The sequence below is a fragment of the Rhipicephalus microplus genome, chromosome 1 (genome assembly GCF_043290135.1).
Source record: "Rhipicephalus microplus isolate Deutch F79 chromosome 1, USDA_Rmic, whole genome shotgun sequence".
In the NCBI taxonomy this organism is placed as follows: Eukaryota; Metazoa; Arthropoda; class Arachnida; order Ixodida; family Ixodidae; genus Rhipicephalus; species Rhipicephalus microplus.
Window position 1 is genome coordinate 170,890,684 of NC_134700.1, and position 23,086 is coordinate 170,913,769.

At 44.3% G+C, this 23,086-nt stretch overlaps 1 protein-coding gene across 1 annotated transcript in view; it reads right to left on the reverse strand.

The window, feature by feature from the left end:
- Nucleotides 1-7,563: 7,563 nt before the first annotated feature.
- The window catches only part of pea (ATP-dependent RNA helicase pea), a 35,469-nt gene continuing 19,946 nt past the window's right edge, over nucleotides 7,564-23,086 (reverse strand). Inside the window, exons 18-25 of the mRNA XM_037429819.2 lie at nucleotides 22,803-22,984; nucleotides 20,353-20,493; nucleotides 19,466-19,678; nucleotides 18,316-18,396; nucleotides 18,094-18,222; nucleotides 16,317-16,513; nucleotides 15,624-15,803; nucleotides 7,564-8,228 (exon numbers count right to left, since the gene is read on the reverse strand). Of these exons, the coding sequence (XP_037285716.2) occupies nucleotides 8,006-8,228; nucleotides 15,624-15,803; nucleotides 16,317-16,513; nucleotides 18,094-18,222; nucleotides 18,316-18,396; nucleotides 19,466-19,678; nucleotides 20,353-20,493; nucleotides 22,803-22,984 (1,346 nt within the window). The 3' untranslated portion in view covers nucleotides 7,564-8,005. The remainder of the gene's footprint in view (nucleotides 8,229-15,623; nucleotides 15,804-16,316; nucleotides 16,514-18,093; nucleotides 18,223-18,315; nucleotides 18,397-19,465; nucleotides 19,679-20,352; nucleotides 20,494-22,802; nucleotides 22,985-23,086) is intronic.

Sequence of the window (23,086 nt, forward strand, 5' to 3'; positions counted from 1 at the left end):
CAAGGGGCATATGAAAATTTAACAACTTATGCCATCCTTGAATCGTTGGAGGCTGTCAGAATTAATGGATTTGGTGTTCCAATGAATCCAGGATTATTTGATGAGATGGTCCTTTTAGATGCGAAGCAGCGCTTTGACTAGCCTGTGTAACACCGTCCGTCCGTGTCTCCGTCTCAGCACGCCACACCGCGCTCTCCTCGTTGCAGGTGTTGGGGCGATACCAAGTAGGTCACGCCTTCCCAGTGTGCGGTGACGTCACTCCCTCGTCTGCCGCGCGCTCGCCGCGTGTAACCTCTCTCTCGCTTCAGCCTCTCCACCACTCGCAATGTTCGAGCGCAAATCGAGCGAACACTCTTTGGGCCCGTTTATCTGCGATGGAGAGGACGCCGGAAAGCGAAGCCTCTTTGCCCGCCGAAACATGCGCCGAGGCAATTTGGCCTAACCCGGCCGCCGTTGCGAGGGTTAGCAGAGCTGATCGCGTTCGTGAATGGCGACGTCGCGCCTGTAACACCGACCAGGCGCGAGCTATAGGGAAGCCGAACAGAAGCGTTGGCAGTGAGTGGAAGACCAACGACACTGACGAGGTTCGAGTCTAAGCACGCCGGTCGCATTCGAGAATGGAGATGGTGCACGGTTAACACCGACGAGACGCGAGCCAAGAGAGCCGAGCGTAAGCGCTGACAGCAGAAGACCAACGCCGGCGAATCCTCGACGTCGCCGTTGTCGGCAGCGTCTCGAAAGCGCCGGGCTCCACCGGCCGATCCGGAGGCGTCTCGCCGTCGCAACGCCGATCGCGTCCGCGCGCAACGAGAGCCGTCCACAACGCCGCCAGCAACGCCGGGGCCGACGCCCGCTTCCGACGAGAGTTCCTCCAACGTAGCTTCGGTCATAGTTGCCGCGCGTGCGACCGTCTGTGGTTCGACAACCACTTGTCCAACGTCGGTTCCGTCCGCAAGCTTGCTGGAGGTGGCGACCGAAGTGATTCGACGCGAGTTTGGCGCGCGCACTCGTCCAACTTCGGTCTGCGCCACTTGCAAAGAGTCGCTGACGTCGGGCAATTGGGTTCCGACTGTGAGCGTCATACGTACGGTTACCGCTACCCGCCTTGCCCACGGGAACATACCGAGCTCAACCGTTCTTCCAGCACTCGTGTCTACGCCCATTTCAAACAGGTCAACGCCGTGCGTGCCGCTGCTGCTTCGCATTCCATCAGGGTTAGCGTCGGGAAGATGGTGCATAATTTTTTTTGTACAGACAGAAAATGGACCTACTGCCAATTGCTATACCTACCGTGGCGACCATTAGGGCACCGTATTGAGCCCCACTTTGTTTAACCTCGTGATAATAAGCCTTCGTGAACTTTTGCCAAATACTATCCACATCTCCATATATGCTGACGATCTTTGTTTGTGGTCTTCGGCTGTAACCCATCTGCGAGTGCATGCAAGACTCCAGCAGGCTGCCATCCTAACATGGTATCTCCGCAACCAATGTCTTTCCGTCTCAACAGAGAAATGCGCATATTGGTTGCGTTTACTTGCAGGGCCATGAGACCTTACCCTGTTACCATCAATGGACAAAAGGTTGCATACCACAATAATCATTCTTCCATGGTGTGATTATTGACAGGGACCTCTTGTGGAGTGCCCACTACACTTACCTGAAAAGGAGGTCAACTTCCATTCTTCATATAATGCGGTTCCTATGCGAGAAATCTTGAGGCACATTGATAAGTTCACTGATGCAACTATACAGAGCATTAGTACTGGCATTTTTATGCTACAGCTTGCCGTTGCTTGCAAGTACATGCAAGACGAACATCCGCACTCTCAAAAGTCTGCAAGGACAGGCACTATATATGCACGTGCTTAGGACTGCCATGCTGCACCTCAACCTATGGGACAATTATGATCGCAAGAGAGCATCCAATTCAAGCATACGTCATCACTGACAGTTTAAGAGACCACATAAGACACCTCTGCCGAATTGCCGGTCACCATTTAACTGTGTTACCACTTCAAAGACCACAAGCGATGTTTTCAAAGATTATTTCCGCTCAAAGAGAATGCCTTTCATTGAGCTTCTCTCCAGCAGCAAGACCACTGTCGCCTGTGTGATGCCTACAATAACCACAGGTGCATCTCACTATTCGGAGAATAACGAAGAGCCGTCATTCAACAGCAGTCCTGCGACAGGGGACATTGTCGCTACTTAACGAAGAATGCGGCCTAAGGACCCACACTTATACCGATGGATCGCCCTTGCTGACAGCTCCACAGGCGCTGTTATGTGGGCATACCAAGTCGCTATAAAATTCAAAGAGTCCCACAGGACAACATCAACATCAGCAGAGCTTGCCGCCTAATGTGCTGCTACACTTTGTATTGTGGAAGCCCGGTCTCAAAGATGGGCTGTTTTCTGCGACTCTAAGGCATCCCTTCAAAGTTAGCAATGAGCATTACGACGAAGGGTGCATGAACAACTAAAGCGAAATTAGAGAAGTCCTTTACCAAGTTTTATCAAAAGGACATGACGTGGTGTTCCAGTGGTTACTGGGACATTGTGACATTGTCGATAATGACCTCACTGATGATGCTGCTTCATCCACCCACGAGAACGCCCAGACAACCTCAATACCCTTGTCGAGAACTGACGTTGCAAGGGGCCTTCGTTCATTTGCTGGCACAACGTCGGAAACTTGGCTGAGTAGGCCCAGTGTCGGGAACCGCCACCTACATAAATTGGGTCCATCGAGCAAGCTTCAAGTTCCATTGGACCTTTCTTGCTGGAATGCAACAACACTGTGCTGTCTGTGGTTAGGAGTACCTTTCACAAAGAAATGTTTTCATGTAGGAATGGCAGATACCTCCAGATGTGACTTGTGCGATAGTGACTAGACAATAGGAAATCTACTCTGTTTCTGTGGTCACTTTGCAAGCAAACCCAACGTGCAAGCAAAACGCTAAACAAACTAGATATAATAGACCTTTTTTCGAAGATCCTCGGTTCATGACTATACACGTCGCAGGCCGGCAAAGCGACGTGGGCATTGCTAGGTCTTTCAAAGTCGGCCAGACTAAGTGCCCCCTTATAAGCGTGCAATTAACAGGGGCACATGTACCCACACAGTACTCTTCACCTCTCCTCTCTTTCTTTTCTTTTAATCCCCTCACACCTTCCTCCAATGCAGGGTAGCCAACCAGACGTGCGTCTAGTTGACCTCCCTGCCTTTCATTTCTTCCCTTCCACCACCTCCTCCTCTCTCATGGTCACGAATGAAACCGTATGATTAGAGAAATCATGAATGGATAGATATGCATTCCAAGTTGCCGCAGCAATGCTCGATTTTCAATGATCAGGCAAGTGTTTCACAAGGTCAGTGCAGTAGACCGTGTTGTGAGAGAAAGAAACAAGATGTTCTTGTGCATAAGGCGTAGAAAGTTTTTCTTTACCCTTATATTTATTGAGATTATAGTCTCCGATAACTAATACCTGTGTGGTTTGATGGGTAGTTCATGAAAGGTGCGAAGTGCATGATGTCTTTGGCGAGTCTAATATGAGAGACACAGACAACCATTAGAAGCAAGCCATTGCACAATTCAGCGGCACAAAGTTAATCAACGTCATGCTAGGTACGAAAGATTATGGTGTCCGTTGCGCAAAGCCCCATATTCAAGTGGATAGCCATGAACACCACTCCGTTGTGGTCTGCACGAGTACCAAAGCAGTACTGGTGCTTAGCTTTTACGTTGACAGTGCGTCCTCCAGATTTGAATGTCGGCAGCATTGAGCCTTCAATTGGGCAGCCCATTTGGTAGTTGTGGCGCAGGAATCTATTGCACCAAATACATCACTTACTGTAAAAGAACTATGGGAATGAGTAGATCACGCAATGCCACATGCGTTTTTCTTTTTATCCTTTGGGGGTTGGTTCGTTTTGCTGCCTATAACAAAGCTAAATACAGGAACAGAAGCCCAATATAGCACGGCAGTGCTCTATTGCCATGTAAAAAGGCCTGCAGTGCCGCATTTCATAATTTCTATGTTGTTTATTGAGGCTCATGCATAAAAGTCACAGCTTTGCCGCAAAGGCGAAGCAATGAACCCGATAGCAACAAATTGAACGGTCACGCGCAGAATGGAAAGCAGATCAAAACAAGTCCCGCATTTCTCACGCATAAATGACGCACGAAACGTACTCACAGGTACGAATGCACGCGAATAAGCGTCCCATTTGTTACTTTGCTGTGTGTGAAAAGCGCGCGCTTGTCACAAACGGAGACTGCAATGATTGCAGTGACCTTTGTGTGCCCAGTAACTACAGCAGAATCATTCCAGGTAAAGCCTGAGGCCAGCCAAGACTTTTGATCCTCCCCTCCTCGCCACCATGCGATAAGGGCCCACGAGGGAGCGTTGCTTCCCTTCTCTAAGTTGGGCAAAGTACACATAGGAGATTAGAGCGGGTGCCATCGCGCGATGTGGCAACGCATGCTGATTGCGCCATCTTGCTGGTAATTCTGAAAACGCGATTCCCCCCCCCCCCCCCCCCGAGATGTTTGTGAGCAGCGGTAAGTGGTAGATATAAATAGCTTGCCGTTTGAACGGTGAAGGACGTGCTTTGAGGTGGTGCAGCGGTTAACGCCTCGATTTCACGATGCAGAGGTTCCACGTTCGATTCTGCGTGCTGGAGTGTTTTTTTTTTGGGCTTTCTTTTCTTTCTTGCATATTGATATATAGATACGTATACATATAAGGTGAGCGACGCTGACGCCAGCGGCAAAATCCAGCCGACAGTGTCCATATAATTGCTATCGCAACAATATTAAGAAGCAAATTATGTTTTGGCAGACAACAGATCCTGCGAGTGTTTGTAAGACAGCTTTATAGTGGTTTCTTACGCTGACATATTGAGTAAGTAGCACTTAAAGAAGGCCTTTACTTTTGTCATTTAGTATTAGCAGCACTCATAATGCAGTAGATGCATAATGCAATAGATGCAATAATGCATAGTTTTTTTTTTTCACAATCTAGGTGAGAGAATTCAGAGTTTTATTGAATGTTGAAAAGTTTTTTTTTTATTCTTGATTTTGGAGGTAGTGTAATTGAAGAGGACTGTTGAGTAAGTTGGCATGGAATGACGCTCTTTTGTTTTAACAGCAATGTAATGACCAATGAAAGTGTTTTTCCTACATGATTGCACAAGTTACAGTATGCAACAGTTGCTTAATGAGGCGACTACTATCGTTGCATCAATGGTCGGAAAAAGTTATAGTTGTATGGATAAGTAAAGGAAAGACAGCGCTACTCATTAGACAATAGCAGCTGACACTCCGGTGAAGAATGAAACAACTTTAGTAAAAGAACATGAATAAGTGTCAGACAAAGGGTCATATTTAATGTCAAGTTATATATTTACAGTCATATTTACACACTATGCAACACAAACACAACAGTTACAAGACAGACTAACATGTGTGCCATTTTCACAGGGTCAGTTATTGAGAACAAGTGAATCGAAGCAGTTAACAGTACTCATGCTGTGTAAGTGTCAGCACTGGAAATGATCACCCAGGTATGCTCAAGTAGTAGTTGTACATATTGGCGCATCAAGTGCAAGGACTTGAAAATATGAATTTTTCAATTTTGTTTTGTACGAGCGCTGTTCTAGGATTTTCTGTGGAGGAGTCCTGGCAGTCAAACAGATCAAGTTACATTAAAAATAGGCTTGTTGGAATATTCGAACGAATAGTACAGTATTCGAACTCACTTCGATTCAAACCTAAATTGTTGACAATTTCGAGGTATTTGAAATGAGCAAATAAGTGTATATATTAGTCCGCATGTAACCTCCTGTGAAGATGGTTTCACTGCAGTGAAGCAGTGCTAAGCCGTGAAAACACATACTTAAGGGAAACTCGCATTGCAGCTGACATCAAAAGTACTCATGTCAAGAGTTTTGCATCCACGAGTAATTAACAACCCCCTAGTAGCGGTTCAAGACCCAAATTGCAACCGAGGAACGAATAGCCATCTATTTTATTGTTTTATATCACCAGTATCTAGCAGATTCAAAACTGGCGGAAAGCCTGCCATTTTTGCGCTGGCAGCGCTTCCTTGCGGTCACCTCCAGATCACTCCCAAGCTGACCACTTCTTTCACAGAAAAGAGTGACATGAGGCTCAGCTGCTCTGCTAACATTTCATCTGCTAGGCGTACATATTCATTCATGCCTAGTCACCAGCGTTGCAATCGTCACTGTCAAAAGTGTCAGCTAGAGTTCAATACAATTGTCTAGAGCTTGGAATCGCTGCGATTCACGACGCCGCGAATCATTTTTGCTTCGATCATTTCTTTGCAGAACAGCGATTCGATCCAAGCAGCAATGAGGATGTGCCTGGGGCCACATGCTTCAGTCATGCTCGCTCGTGTGTCACAATTATTGCTATATTGGGGAGTTTTGGTGTGCATAGCATTCCAGTATATGCAAAGGGGTCTATAGAATACCGCTCTAGAGAACGCACGCCAGCAGTGCAATAGAATGGGTTAGGTTTCTAAAATAACAATTCTGTGTTTTCCAGGCTCTTCTCTGCGACTCCAGATGGCCCCACTTATCCGGCCTCTCACGGTTAAGGCGGCAGTAACCCAATATTACGCGAGCACAAAATTGTCTACAGATGAATTGGAGTTCACTATTAATGATACCCGCGTGTTTCTTGTTAGCAATGACATTTATCTATCCGCTACTCCACTTTGATAGCATGTGATCCCGCACCACATGTGTAACGAAACAACACACTCGTAGTGCTTTTTTCGTGCATCCAACCAGACGACTGCAGCTCACAACGGTTCCCCTTCATACTGACTGCAGCACGCATGTCGAATCATGCTATTTTCTTTTCTTTTATTGGTCGTTTAAAATTTGTAGTCGTAAAATTATTCAAAGCAGTGCGACAAAAATCAAACATGAAGAGTGAGAGCGTTTCTAGGTGTCGGCACTATGATAAGAACACATAGATCGTAGCATCATCGCTACTAGCGCATTGTTACTCAGGATGATATGTGTCGAATGTATTACACCGAACATGTAGCACTAGTGTCGAAGTTGCAGGGCACTAAATTTCCCGTTGAGCTTTCACACGCTGTTTGTCATCGAAATAAAGTAACTTACACCCGATGGATGCCATTTAAATTTGGCCAAGAAGACCTATGCATACTGAGAAATCACATGAAGGACACATCTTGATTTTGAAATTTAATATCAGTACCCTTGTAAATGAACATATTACCTTAACAACGAGAATAAGGTTTTCCCAAACACGAAACCGACCCTCACATCAATTCATCATGGCCATTACATCAGTTTAAAAGCTTGTTATACCGACTTATATGCTCTGAGTATAGTAAATGTTTAAAATTAACACGCCTTATTGGCTATCCCTTGCGTTCTACTGAAGGTAAAATACTGCTGCTATTCAAAATTGTTTCTGCTTTCCTCGATGCAAAAGAAAAAAAGCATTTGCACAGGCCTTGTTTCAATTAAAAAAATAATAATGTGGAGGTTAGTTGGGTTTTGACAAATATGCCCATTTTTATTTATAATATGCGATATATACTATTTGAATTCGATTCGAACTTATTCGAACGAGATCACTATTCGCTTCAAATTCGCTTTGAAACATAAATTCACTTTTCGAATAAGTCTAATTAAAATAAAGCACATAAACCTGTGGTGAAAAAGAAAACAGTTTCTCCAGGAAATACAATAGACAAGGTTTGTCCAAAACAGCTATGCAACACATTCCAGCGAGCACATAACCGAAGTACCCTTCTTCGTCAAACCAGAAAAGCACGACACACGGTAATTCGCATCATATTTACACAAAGGCACACATAGTCTGTGCTTTCAGTACATCACCCGAATGCAAGTGGCACAGCATAACTGGTCAAGAGGCCACAGCTGTTCTTTGCAAACAGAGGCAAAGTTTCTTGACGAGTGGCATATGTTTTAGTTGCGTCTGCGGCGCACACGGGATATTCTCCATGCGTTAGGCTCCTCGTACTTGTTGTAGAGTGGCTCGAGGCGCAGCTGCTTTTTGTGCTTGCTTAGCTTGGTTGGGTCGGCAAACTTGAAGAAGGAAGATGCAAACTCTACCAGCCACTTGGGGTCAATGGTTGTCACCTCTCGCATGTATTCCTTCGTTGTCAGCACCAGCTCGTAGTATACAACCCTGTTTGGAGATAACGAGCACTAGAGTTAGCTTTTTAAGGGAAAGAATAGTACTATCTCACTGTGAAAGAATACAAAAGGTGACGTAAAAATCCCAATCTCATTTAAATCTTTCAAACTTCATACATCTACATCAATGTTACAGAACACAATTGTGACTCTAATAAGCTAGACTTTATAGAATTACAAAAAAACTCAAGAAGAAATTAAAAACCACACTGTATATGATGAAACTAAAAATGATAGGAGTAACACTAAAAGACACGAAGACAGCTGAGTGTATTAGGGAACAAACAGGCAGCTGATATCCTCCCCCGAAAGCCCAAGAATTTGTCTTGGAAGCGGGGACTATTGAGCAGACTCTGAAAATGCGCACCCAACAGTACCATCGCCGATCCATCCAAGAAAGCCCAGCGGTTCATGCCCTTAGCACCAATGACTAGCACAATACCATCCAAGCAGGCTTGTGCGAATATTCGAATGCTTTAAATATTTGAAAGAATATCAGAGTATTCAAACTTGCTTTGATCCAAATTTAAATTATTGAGAATTTCAAAGTATTCGAAATGAACGAATTTCGAATACTTTGAAATTCATTCACGTGAAACCCCCGTAGAGGTGGTTTCACTGCAGTCGAGGTGCTAAGCCAAGAAAACACATATTTATTGGAAATCTGCAGTGCCACCAAGCCCCACTTCAAGGTTAAATGAACATATCACCCTCACATGAATTCATAATGTTTACATTCAAAAGCTTGTTATACCATTTCGAAAAGTTAATTCAAGCGCGAAAACTTGACACGATCACTCACACACGCACACACCCATGCATCAAACACACAATGCGCCCACTCTAACTGATTTATTCATAGCTCAAAGGCTTGAATTTATACAGGACACATTGTGCGCACACACACCATAGAAGGCCAACGGCATACCAGCTTATATGCTCATGGTATAGTAAATATCAAAACCAAATATATTTTTTTACAGGTCATCATTCGCATTCTACCTAAAGTCAAATCCTGCTACTATTCAAAGTTCCTTCCTTTGAACCCAAAAAAACAGAAACATTTGCACCGGCCTTGTTTAGGTATTAAAATATATAAGGTGCCCCAAATATATTTAGCCAGAGTTTAAAAATATGCCGACACACGCAATTACAACGAGACCAAATGCATGTTGCTGACGCTTGCCTAGAAAAAGACTATTTTTGTGTTTTAAAATATTGTTTAATTAGATCAGTTTAATTAACTAACTTTTGAGGGAACGAAGATGGATGAAAAATTGCAATGAGAAAGTTGTAGGTCGGTTTGCAAAACGTCTGATTAGACAGTTTTGAACCTTATATCTGTTAATTAGTGTTTTTCTCCTAACTACAAATGCCCACGATATACAAAAAAATACCAAGTGACAAACCCGCTTGCGCACCAGTGCACACATTGAGTCTAGAGCTCCCTAAAATTCTGCGTATGAAATGACCATAGCATTTGCTCGATTGTGCTGTCTCAACCAGGTCGCAACGATGATAGTGGCTTTGCGACGAATACTCTTGCTATCGGCCACAAAAGCGATATCCGCTTTGACAGCTTATTGCTGCTATAAACCGGGGTGAGGGAAGCGTATCGTTTGTACGCAGAACGTTAGAAAGCACCAGAATTACGGCGCATGTAGGCAGGCCAGTGGGTTTGTCTCGTGTTATTTTTTTTTGTATTTTGTAGGCATTTATAGTTAACAGAAAAACGCTAATAATTAACAGATATAATGTTCAAAACTATCTAATCAGACGTTTTGCGAAGCGATCTACAACTTTCGCATTGAAATTTTTTACCAATCTTCGTTCCTTCAGAAGTTAGTTAATTAAACAGATCTAACTAAACAATATCTTAAAACACAATAAATAGTCTGACTAACTCTATGCAACGGTCAGCAACATGCATTTGGTCGTGTCGTAATTGCGTGTGTCAGCATATTTTTAAACTCTGACTAAAGATATCTGGGGCACCCTGTATATACAGTGCAGCTTAGTTATGTAATGACAAATATGCCCATTTTTCATCATAAAATGTGATCTATGCTACTCAAATTCAATTTGTAAATATTTGACCACAATCACTATTTGCTTCAAATTCAATTTGAACTGAAATTCACTATTCGCACAAGCCTACATCAGAGCCATCGTGCTAGAGGAGCTCCGGAAGCTATTTTCCATGGCCAGAGGTGACACCGAGTGCTTGAGTAGTAGTGCGTGAGAAAATCCAGCAGTCACGTGGTGTTCCTCAGCCAGCAGAGCCGCAGCTGCAAGCTATCAACTGTGCTGCTGCAGTCCCACGTGATGCTCCCTCTTTACACCCTCGTCATGACAGCGCATCGCTGCATTTCTGTCACGAAACACCGCCGTTACCACCCTGCTCACCTGTCGACCGTTGCTACGCACCGAGAAAAACTGACGTTTGTCATATCCCTGACTGCCGCCTCGCCCTCTGCTACCACTGTGGTGAAGCCAGACACACATAGCGCCACTGCCAGAACTGTGGGACGGAATTGCATGGTTTTGGGGTGAACGTGCCACGTCAGCAGTGAGGTGAGTGACCTTGCAACATCACCGACCATCTCGCAGCAGTGCAATGGACCACCAGATGACCTACCCAACCACCGTAGCCAGGCCTTTACGTCTCACCACAATGCCGACCACACACGAGCCCAACCTGAGGCCAGTCGCCTAGCCCATATCCCGAAAACTAAAGGCAGCAACTGATGGAAGTGCGGTGGCTCTTTGTCGCAACAACGAAGATCCGAAGATTCTCAACAACTGTCACCTGGCTGCTTGCCATTGCATTTCACATGAGGAGTTCACTAAAGCCACATTCTCAAAATAACAATAATTGCCGAGCTTGCATAATAGAAGAAATCATTTTAGAAACATATCTTTGCTCACAGATGAGCTTTGTTTTGACTTATATTTTTACAATAAAATTCGTTTTCCTCAAGATCCTTTTTTGGGCAACTTCTTGAGATTAGACATCATGTTTTTGGTACTTCTCATAGCCTCAGGATGAAATTTCACCCAGATCTTCCTAACTTGTGAAGGATGTATCTCCTTTAAAACTTGATTGGATTGGATAAACTTTTATTTGATCCTCCAAAACACAGATCACTGTGTTGCGGGCAGCTCCCACGTGGGGACTGAGATGTCAAGCTCCTCAGCCGCCTCGCGGGCTTGGTGGACAGCCCAGAGCTGATCTGCCAAGGACGAGCTGCGGATTGCCGCCTCCCATCTGGCAGAGGTGATGTGCGATAAATGAGCGAATTTGGTGCACTGCCAGAGCATGTGTTCTAATGAAGCTATTTCCCCACAATGTGGACAAAGATTACTTGGGTATAGGTCAGGGTACATGATGTGTAACATTTTCAAAGTAGGGTACATCCGCGTTTGCAAAAGCCTTAATGTAAGTGCTTGGAGCCGGGTTAGATTTTTGTGAGGTGGAGGGAAAATCCTTCTAGACAGGTAGAAATGTTTAGTGAGCTCGTTATATGTTGTAAGAATTTCCCGGTTATCCCCTTCACCGCTAGAACGCATCCCCGGGGAGGCGCAGTTGGAGAGTTATCGCGCCGCCTCGCGTGCTGCTTCGTTGAGATTGGGAGGGGAATCGTTGATTTGTCCAAGGTGAGCTGGGAACCAACTCAGAAGATGATGTGTTATGTTCTTGCCTTGCAGTATTTTCAGCGTTTGTTCAGAGACCGTCCCCTTGGCGAACGCCCGTAGTCCTGCCATGGAATCACTGTAGACGACTTCAATGTTATCCATCTTGAGTGCTAAGGCGATGGCCACCTGTTTAGCAATGATTGGGTCTTTCGTCTTGACCGTCGCTGAGTGGACGGCATGGCCAGCCCCATCGACTACCACTGCCACAAACGCTTTCCCATTGGCGTAGGAAGCCGCGTCAACAAATACGACCCCTCGTTCCTCGTTTGAGACTTGACGAAGTATAGTCCTGGCCCTCGCTACTCTTCTTCCAACGTTGTGTTCTGGATGCATGTTTCTCGGTATAGGAGATACCGTGATAGTCTCCCTGATGTTGTCAGGGATATCATTGTAATTGCGTCTGATTGCTATTGGGTTTTGGCCCAGCTCCTGCAGGATCATTCTCCCCGGCCTTGTAGTAGATAACCTTGCAAACTGTGCTCTCTCTTGGGCTTCTGCTATTTCTTCGAGCGTGTTGTGTATGCCAAGCTCAAGCAGACGCTCGGTGCTGGTATGTATGGGTAGGCCCAGGACCTTCTTGATAACTTTCCTGAGGAGCACATTCAGTGTCTCGGACTCTGCTCTTGACCAGTTGTGCATTGCTGCCTCGTATGTGAAGTGACTTAGAACAAACGCATGCATCAACCTGATGAGGTTGTCTTCCTTGATCCCATTTCTTTTGTTGGCCACTCTGCGTATGAGGTGCACCGCACTGTCTGTTTTCCGAGTTAACTTGGCTATAGATTTGCTGTTGGCGCCGGTAGACTCTATCAGCATTCCCAGGACCTTGATGGAGTCGACCCTCTGGATGGCATCCCCTTGATTTGTACGGAGATGGATGTCTATCTGGTTTAACGGCTTCCATCCCCTGGGCTTTGGTCCCCGGCATGCAGTCCGATAAAGCAAAAGTTCTGACTTACTCGAGGAGCACTTGAGCCCGGAAGGGCGAAGGTAGTCTTCTACGGTGTCAATCGCCTCTTGCAGAGCGCTCTCAATCTGCCCCTCGCTTCCACCTGTGCACCAGATGGTAATGTCATCTGCGTAGATGCTGTGCTTCAATCCTTCAATGCTCGATAATTTCTTTGACAGTCCAATCATGGCAATGTTAAACAGCATTGGTGAAATCACTGCCCCTTGTGGCGTGCCCCTTGCTTCTAGTTCGATTTCTGCGGTCTCGATATCTGCAATCTTGATCACGGCTTTCCGATCTGTAAGAAAGGACCATACGTAGTCATAGAAGGCTTTCCCTAGACCAAGCTTGGAAATTGCTTCGAGTATGAATGAGTGGTGGATGTTGTCAAACGCTTTTTCTAGATCTAGGCACAGAATGGCTCTCACGTCTCTGGTTTCATTGTCAATGACCTGGTGTTTGATAAGCTTCAATGCATCTTGTGTGGATAGCCCTGCCCTGAATCCAACCATATTGTGTGTATATATGTTGTTATCTTCCAAGTATTTGTTTATCCTGTGCAGTATGGCATGTTCTGCGACCTTGCCAATACATGATGTCAAGGATATTGGCCTCAAGTTGTCCAAGTTAGGGGGCTTTCCTGGCTTAGGAATAAGGATCGTGCTGGCCAGCTTCCACTGCTCTGGCACCCTGCCTTCTTTCCATGCTGAATTGATCATATCCCTCAGGGTTTCAATTGAATCGTCATCAAGGTTACGCAGGGCCTTGTTTGATATACCGTCCGGGCCAGGAGCCGACCTGCCGTTGAGATCATGCAAGGCTCTTCTGATCTCCTCGATGTTAAAGTCGCCCTCAAGACCTGGATTTGGTGTGCCCTGGTACTGTCTACTTGGTGGTGCCAATCCTCTTTTGATTGGGAGGTACTTATGCACGAGCTGCTGGACAACTTGCTGTTCTGTAGTGCGCCCTATCTCTTTATGCAAAATTCGAGCGATGACATGCTTTTGATTTGTTTTGGTGGTGTTTCCGTTGAGGAGATGCTTTAACATATTCCATGTCTTGCCATTGCGCATCTGACCATCGACGGAGTTGCAGATTTCGTCCCATTGCTGCCTCGATAGTGCGCGACAATGTTCCTCGACTGATCTGTTTACCTCAGCTATCTTCTTCCTCAGTCTTCGGTTCAGGCGCTGACCCTTCCAACGGTTCAGTAGTGCTTGCTTTGCCTCAAGAAGATGAGCAAGCCGGCTATCCATTCTTTCAACCGGAAGATCTGTGGTAATGGTGGAGGAGACGAATTTGATGTCATCTTCAATCTGTTTGACCCACTGCTCCAAGCCTTGTCTGTGGCCATCTTGTTCCCTTTCCATCCTAATCTTCCTGAACTTATCCCAGTCTGTGAAGTGGAATTCTCTCTGCTTTTTACGCTCCACGGAGAAGGTAGTGGCAAGAATGCAGTGGTCACTCCCTAGGTCTACAGCAAGGTTCATCCACTGGGCCTTCTTGATGTTCCTTACAAATGTAAGGTCCGGGGTGCAATCCCTGCAGCAAGATGTACCAAGCCTTGTTGGTAGGCTGGGGTCTGTGATTAGGGTGAGATCAAGTTGACTGGCACTTTGCCAAAGTCGATTTCCTTTCCCAGTGTTGTACTTGTAACCCCATGTATGATGAGGGGCGTTGAAATCACCTGCTATGACGAGCGGACATTCCCCGGCGATATTAACAGCTTTCTTTAGAACCGTCTTGAACCCTTGCTTTTGTTCCTTTGGACTGCTGTATATATTAAGAATGAAAATGCTCTGACGGTTGCTGGTACCCGGCACGATCTCTACCAAGACGTGTTCCAATCGGCCTGCTTCTATCTTGAGGTCATGGCTTACGTGCGTTAGTTTGTTGCATACGAAGGTGCAGACTCCCCTCCCTTCAGTATCCCCTATTACAGGCCGGAATCCAGGCAACATTGCTTGCGTTTAAAACTTGATATTGCTTGCATAATTACTACGAAGCTAAATCAAGCAATTAGTATGGGTTGAGCATTCTAAGAATTCTTACATTAGAGTTTTTTTGTTTATTAAAATGTCTTATATGTACTTAGTTGATAGTTATTTGAATTCTACAGTTAATGAGGAGCAATACGAGAATATGGCTTATTGCCATTAAAACATAGAGGGTTAATGGCAATAAAAAGTTTTTTAAAACTAACTTTATTTTACCCATTGTCATGACACAAAACGAAAACTGTGCAACTTACAAAAAAATAATTACATACTTGAAATCAACATAAAAGCCTATATATACAGCAAAAGATTTCATTGCTCTAGCCTACAGATTCACGAAACTTTTTTTTTTTTTCGAATCGCATCTCCCCTTAAGAACAAAAATAAGTAGCACAGACTTTAGAGATTCGCAGGGATTCGACTGGCTGAGAGCTTATTTACCACAACGGCAGCAAGCTCAGAGCAAGAGCTATCTTGGCAAGAACAGCTTTTTTGTGCTGCGCATATTATCCTTGCCCATGGATGTCTTGATAGACATCCTCAAAAGTACAAAACTGTAGTCTCCACATCTAGTATATGCAAAACGCAGAAATGCCACAAGAAGTCAAATGCTACAGGCCTTGTCACGCAATAAAAACGACAAGTTAATTAATGTAAAAAGCAAATACTAAAACATACAAAGAAAGAAGTGTGTGAACCAGCTCCATTTTGATTGAAAATGCAGACAAAATGTCATGCAACCCACCATTCCGGCTGGCGGTTGAAGAGAGCGCTGGACGGATGGATGTAGACAACTTGGCCGTCCACAAGTGTCCGGTATCCCTCCTGAGGGTCTTTCTTGGCGGCATTCCGAAAGAAGCCACTGCAAACTGCCTTTTGCACACGTGCTGTGTTCTTGCCACAGGACACTACATCTAGCTTGTGCCTGTGAACAGGACAGTACAAAAAAAAAGATAGTGATGTGAATAAGTAGTTTGAACCCGCTTACTGGTTAAAGCAGCAGCTGCAATAGTATACAAGCTAAATATTACTGCACTGATGCCAAGGTTTGATGTTACATTGCACACAGTAAAGCACATCGACAGAAGCGAAGACAACTGACAGCTGCTACTCCACAAGGTGTCAGTGCAGAAAGCAGCAAACAGTGATTATAGTAAGGAATAGCATGAACGAATGGGAAAAACCAAAGTGCGAACCCTCTTATTATCCATATGACAATTGGATAATAAAACCCAAACACCATACGAAATTTAGAACCACCAGAAGATGCATATTCACTCCACGAGACCTTCCAGTGGTTTCAAAAGTGCTGTCAACTCAACCTTCTAATTAAACATTAAAACAAAAGAACACAACCCCAGCAATGAGCTGAAGTTAAAAGCAAGAGTCAAACAAACAAACAAACAAACAAACAGGTGTGCAGAGGGGCACTACACACCTGTCCATGATTCCAAGTAGTTGCTTGCGCACGTCCTGCGCCCTCTTGAGGGTCCGAATTTGGACAAAGTTTTCGTAGCACCACGCATTGGAGAACTTGTTGTTTTTCCAGGAGTTGTAGACGGCCAGCAGCGTCAGGTGGTCGCCCTCCGCCTGGTTGAACTTGGCCTTCTTCTGGTCAGCCAGTGCTTGTTTGTCCTATGGCGGCAAACGGTCTTACAGCGTCATACCTTTGTCAATCATTGAATAAGTTATCCTATGATGTCACTGAAAGCTGCACTTGGCTACTAAATAAAAAGTACAGCGAAAGGTTTGCTAAACATGAAGATAAAATCCAGGCAACCGTGTAAATTTCTAGCTGAAGCGCGACATCCGAAATTGATGAGAAATATTGGGAACAAAGGAAGAGAAATGAGAAGATGCAGGAAAGCTCGAACTATACAGCACATTTTATAAAACCCATAGTTAAAAATATTTAAGGGAAATTTTCAAACTTAATCTGTGATATTTGGAGACATAATAAATAATGTTAAATAAGAGATGCATCAGCTTCTGTAAACTATTTTAAAGGTTGCTTTGGAAGCTAAAGCACTGGCTTGATACCCCTATGCAGGATTTAAAATCAAAATGCATAAGCCTTCAAAAATGTTTCAGCATGCAACTACTGCAGTTATACAGCCAAACCCTTTTATAAGAGACACTGATTAAGAGAAAACTGGGCATAAGTGACACCAGTGTGCCTACAATGAAATAGGTGGTTCACAAGAAAATGCATACGTGGTACCCAGCTTATAAGAGCCACCTCATAAAGACAAGAATGATGCCTGGAGCAGATCTGTTTTAAAACTCTACTACGTTCAGGGAGCACCACCACGCACATCATGGTCAACTCTCTCACAATAAACCTTTGTTCTTTTGCAACTATGCAAACAAGGCATAAGAAACTAATACTTTATTATTTTCACAGCAATTTACAATAGCTGTGATACCACAACAATAAATTTTAAAACGGATTGTACGGACCCACTAAAGCTAGCTACTGTATCCATTACCAAATCTTCCCAGTAGCAGTTTGTTCATGAACAATGGGTGTCACTTATGCTATTTGAACTTCAAAAAACAGGTCCTTTCACTGGCAAGTATGCACACCACTTCGGAAAGGCTGGGCTTTTCTCTAAGAACACTTTACTTGAACATGAATGTAATTTTGCAAGAAACAGATTATTTTATTCAGAAATTAGCATGCTATTCAAGTATTTTTTAAATGAAGTTCCTACCAATCGCTATGCTCCACAGAGTTGCTTTTTGGCATGGCACTCAGTAATGTCAATTCATAACAATTTTCACAACTTACATACGTCTGCATTACAACCACTCATCACTGAATCCCCAAAGGCAACACTGCTGTCGCTGAAGCCTATAAAGTCTTCTGGCAAATTAAGTTTCTTCCATGAATACAAAAATAGACAATAAAAGGTCCTTAAGATCTGCATCCATAACATTTCTGTAAAGGCAACGCTCCTGCTTGCTACATGGCGACACAAACGAGGACTAGAATGGACTTTCAAGCTTGCGATTTTCAAACTGGAGGCTTTCAAACTTCATTTCAGCATTCGACTATTCTTTATAAGACAAGCACCATCACCTAACTGTCATGCAGAACTAATGTATCATAAAATTTAATGAGGTTGGTGTAGACTGCACAGTGCAACCACTGAATGAAGGATGACAGTGCAAAACACTCAAGAAACATGACAACAGTTCATTTTGCCGCATACCTTAGGCCTGTAGAACACATTCTGCACTGAAAGCATGGACACCACGGTGAGGATCTCCTCGCTGCAACCCAGGTGAACGGACATAATCAACATCTTCGCCAAGTTGGGGCTCAAAGGAAATTCCGCCATCTAGGAGGTAAGTGAAAGATACACAGGAAGATTAGAAGCAAGACCACCACATTGTAGCGTGCTAAAAGACACAGCATCTCGAGCATTGCATACCCTTCGCCCCAAGCGGGTGAGCAGTCCCTCGTTGTCCAATGCACTGAGGGAATGCAGCTGCTCTAAAGCCATGATGAGAGTCTGGAGAAAGAGGACAAAGCAGAAAGATTGCATTGATTACGACGGTGCATACAGACAGTTCTTGTTTTAAGAGCACATATCGTATTTACTCACATAACCCTCGCACTTTTTTTGGCAGAAAAGCGATTTAAAGTTGGGGGGTGCGAGAATTACGCAAAGAAAACTTTCCACAAAAACATACAGAGCGAAAAAGAAAATGAAGTGGCCGCAAATCGGGATTCTCACACCAGCAACTAACAGCAAGCTTTGAGAAGTACTAATTGAAACTTACCTCAACAATAAAAGCACAGGTTCAAGTCAAAGCAAGATTTATTTGAGACACAAAAAGTGTGACCAAATAGTCGGGAATTAGAATACCATACGCAAAGCTTGTGGGTGTTGCGGGCGTAGCGGTAGCGTTTCTCGATCAACGGAAGCACTCAAAAGGCAAGCGTAGGACGTCAGTATTGGGCTGATGGCTATTTAACAGAATCGTCTGCGGTTTCCTTCTGAAAAAATAAAGTTTACCATCAATCCCAGTTTTATACGCACACGGCAAACCTAACTCGTCTTGGTGGCTTTCAGCTGCCGTTACCAGTAGCGAACACAAAACTCGTAGACTCCGAAGGGCTTTCCGGCCGCCCTGTTGCCGTTGTTTAGTGCATGGTCTATCACTTTCAACTTATAAGCAGCTGTGTAGCTTCAGTATCGCCCCATAACGTGACAAGATTACCGACACAACGTATAAAACACGCCGCAACGCGCACTTGCCACTTTGGCTTGGCTTGAATTGAATTGAATCTCCGTGCAATAATAGTACGCTTGATGCTTAAGAGATGGCGCCAGACAGTGCGCTATCATCATCATAAGTGGCTGTAACGAGCAGACAACATTATTGCGGCAGTTTTCGGGGGTGCGATAATTACTCGATGGAAAAAAAAAGAAATCTTATTTTTGTTGGGCAATGTGGGGGGTGCGAGAATTATGCGAGTGCGAGGATTACGCGAGTAAATATGGTAAATGCAGCCAAACTAAGCCCTTTTGCTCAGTAAGCCAGGGGCTGTCCAGTAAAAAAAATGTGTGGCTTTACCTCAGTGGGGGGAGCATCCATGAAATCGAAGGAGAGCAGGTCGTTGATGCCCATAGCCTTCAGCTGGAGCACGGTGGAGGCCAGGTTCGTTCGCTGGATCTCTGGCACGGGTGTTGTAAGCATCTCGTCTCGGTAGGCTCGCTCCGTGTACAGGCGGTACGTCTTGCCAGGCCCTGTGCGGCCTGCCCGACCAGCTCGCTGCTTGGCCTGGGCCTAGAGAACATTGAGAGAAAATGATTTAAAACAAGGCCTTCAGCCACAGGGAAACACGCAGTTGGCTTAGAACACTTAAGCACATATCCAGCCTTTGTATATTATAATGAAAAAATGAATGGATGCTGCTGTGAACTTGTGCTGTTTAAAAGAGATCATTAATTTATTAGGCCGTAAAACAAAGGAATGGTAAAAGTTGAATCTTTGCCTTGATTGTGGTTGTAATTAAATGCAGAGGCATTAGCAGGCTTTACACAGTCACAGCAGCAGCAACACACAGAGATCTCAACAATAATAACAGCTGGCACTTTACACTCCAAAACCATAGCTTTATATAAAGAGATGCCGCAGTGGAGGGCTGAAGAAATTTCGACCATATGGTGTTCTTTTAACGTTCGCTGACAACACATTGTACACGGGCCTCTGGCAGTTCACCACTATCACAGTACAACCACCGTGGCTGTAATTGGACCCGTGACCTGCGGGTAAGCTGTCGAGCACGACGGCCAATGCTCTACAGTGACGGACTCGTAGAACCACCTTAAACTGTCACACATAAGCAAGCACAGAATATAAATTCTAGTTGAATAACTAATTTCACTGCAACGTTAACGACAGTCCTCAAGTTACCTGCACTTCACTGCAGTGTATAAGCCTCATCACGCACTTCATACCTGCGAGATAGGTGTGACCACAAGGGAATCCATGCCAGTTTTTGGGTTGTAGACATTTTGCTTGACAAAGCCTGGGTCCACGACGTAGTAGATTCCATCAATCGTCAGCGACGTTTCAGCAATGTTAGTAGCAATCACGACCTGCAAATATATACAAATAGGTTGACACCTAGAAACTCGCGATTCAGCCCAACTTCAGTGCTAGTTATAAAACCAGAGGGAAATATTATTGTGCAGCAAGACTAGCAGTACAGTAGACTGACAGTAAACAAAAATCTCTTGAACGAATAAACGAAACTGCTGCTTAAATGCAACAAGTGCTTCTCAGAATACTGGTTTCGTACTTGTATTCTGTATCCTTGTTAATTTCTCAGTAAATCAAAACATTTTCCTTGTCGCTTCGGGTTCCTTTTAATGAGAGTCTACTGTATTTTGTACAGCATCCACTCCACAATACATTCAAAGCCCTGAATGAAAGATTCACACACATTTGTCTGCACATTCCCAAGAACTGCATCCTTGTAAGGAAATTCACAACCACAACTTTACATCTTGTGTCCCTTTAATAAGCGATAACCAAGCAAACCTTGTCTATAGTGACTTGATCTTGGAACGATCCATAAAAAGCCGCAGAGCTCAGCCATAGTAATAAAAAGAGTTGCTACAAGTGCCTACCATATTTACAAGAATATAGAATAACTTCATCCTTCACACAATGCACGACATCGAGAAGGTAAGCCTCTGAGGTTAAAGCCATTGTTCTGCTCACCATTTCACCCTGCATAATCAATTAAAGTACAGCTTTATGGCTCAGCACTACTGCAAAATACAGAACACGAGACAAAGTTAGCTGTGGCTTTTAGTGGTGCATTCGATATCTCTTGTATGGTTTAATTAATACAGAAAAAAATACTTCATTACATACTCCCATGATTCACCAATTGGGAGAAGATCTCATTCACATTACTACGCAAGTTGACACAATCAGGTAACTAAATCATCAGCGATTTTCAATGTGCATGTGCAGAATACTATACTGTACAAAATCTTTACGGTGTTACATACAGCAAAGGCTTTTTGGAAGGTGTCAGTTCAATTAGTATTCAAACAAGAAAAAAAGATTTGTGGTAAGTAAAATCTCGATGATACAAATTCTTAGGAAGCAAACCAAATATTCGTATGATTCTAAATTTGTATGAACCCTAACAAGTTAATGCTGACCATGAAGATAAACATGAACTATATTGGGGTCAACTACTTCTTGCTGTAAAAAGTCCATGATGTCTTTTTAAAACTTTTTTTGCCTTCGTTGTCTCTCGAAAAACCCGCATGAACGAAATAAAACTGTGCTCTCATTTACACACTGATGCAGCAGGTGCTCAAGGCGTGTTCCCACTTAGCCTCAAATGGAGCAAAAGTGGCAAAACTCACTTAAAATTCACTCACTTCGCCGTCTAAGCAGCCGTAAAATCATGCCACGTAGTCGACACGAAAAAATCGATCCTGGAGCATTCACACTAGGAAAGTAAAGCGAAACAAAAACGAAACCACATCCGCGCACGTCGATAACATTCATATTCGTTCTGCCCCTTGTAAATGCCACCGCCCTCGCCACTTTGAGAACTCATTTGATTGTGCCAGTTTCCTGAGCATTAAAATTCGTGCCGAGTTCGAGTGATGCATGCAAAGCCCTGAAAAGAAACAGTCTGCACCTTTTCAAACATTGTTTCGAAAGATACATTGGCAGAAACGAAATGAACGAATACACCAGCGGCAGCAAATTCAGCTGCCTGTGCAAGAACGAGACACGTTGGGGTATGCACACTAGCTGCTGCTGCATCTTCTTCAACGTCCAGTAGTATTCTAGGTGATCGTAATCAAAGCCAGGCTCTCGATGAACATGTCCTTGTCGAGGCTGTGAGCTTTGTCATGCGGCATGGGTAGTTAGCAACAACGGTGATGTGAGGCACCATCCATGCCTTTGCCCCTATGTTGAATTTGTGAACGTGGTTTGAGCAAGTGCAGCCAAAGCCATGAAATGAAAAGGTGGTCAGCTGTCGCATGGGGCGAAATTGGTCTCAGACCAACTCTTGTGCATCAGCTTCGTGACGTGGTTTTCCAGCCACTTAGGCGGCGAAGCGAAGAAAATCTCGGTGAGATTTGCCGCATTCGCTTCATTCGAGGCCAAGTGTGAACGAGTCTTCCTGCCACAGACAATCTGCACTGCGCCCCTCACTTGCAGTGGTCAATCACACGTTCATATAATCTACGGTAGCTGGGGAAACCCTTTGTATAACACAGAACAAAAGCACATTATATATAACGTCAGTCCAAAACAACCTTAAAATTCATATCGTGAAATTCGGATCAACCACAATCGCATCACTAAGATTCTACTGTACAAAGGTTTAACAGTGCCACACAAAACTTGCAAAGGCAAAGCGAATCACCTTTCTGGAGCCTGGAGTTGCAGGCTCAAATATCCTAGTTTGCATTTCACTGGGCAGTGCAGAGTACACAGGCAGAATAATAAGTTCGGGAACGTCGGGTCCAAGGGACTTCATTCGCTCGTACAAGATCTCGCAGGCAGTGTCGATTTCTTCTTGACCAGTCAGAAAGAGCAATATGTCACCTGACACAAACAAGAAAATGAGAAATCAGGGAGTGAAATGCTGAGCAAAAAGACATTTACATATGAAGCTGTCGTTTCATTTCTTTTACAGTTTTTTCTACA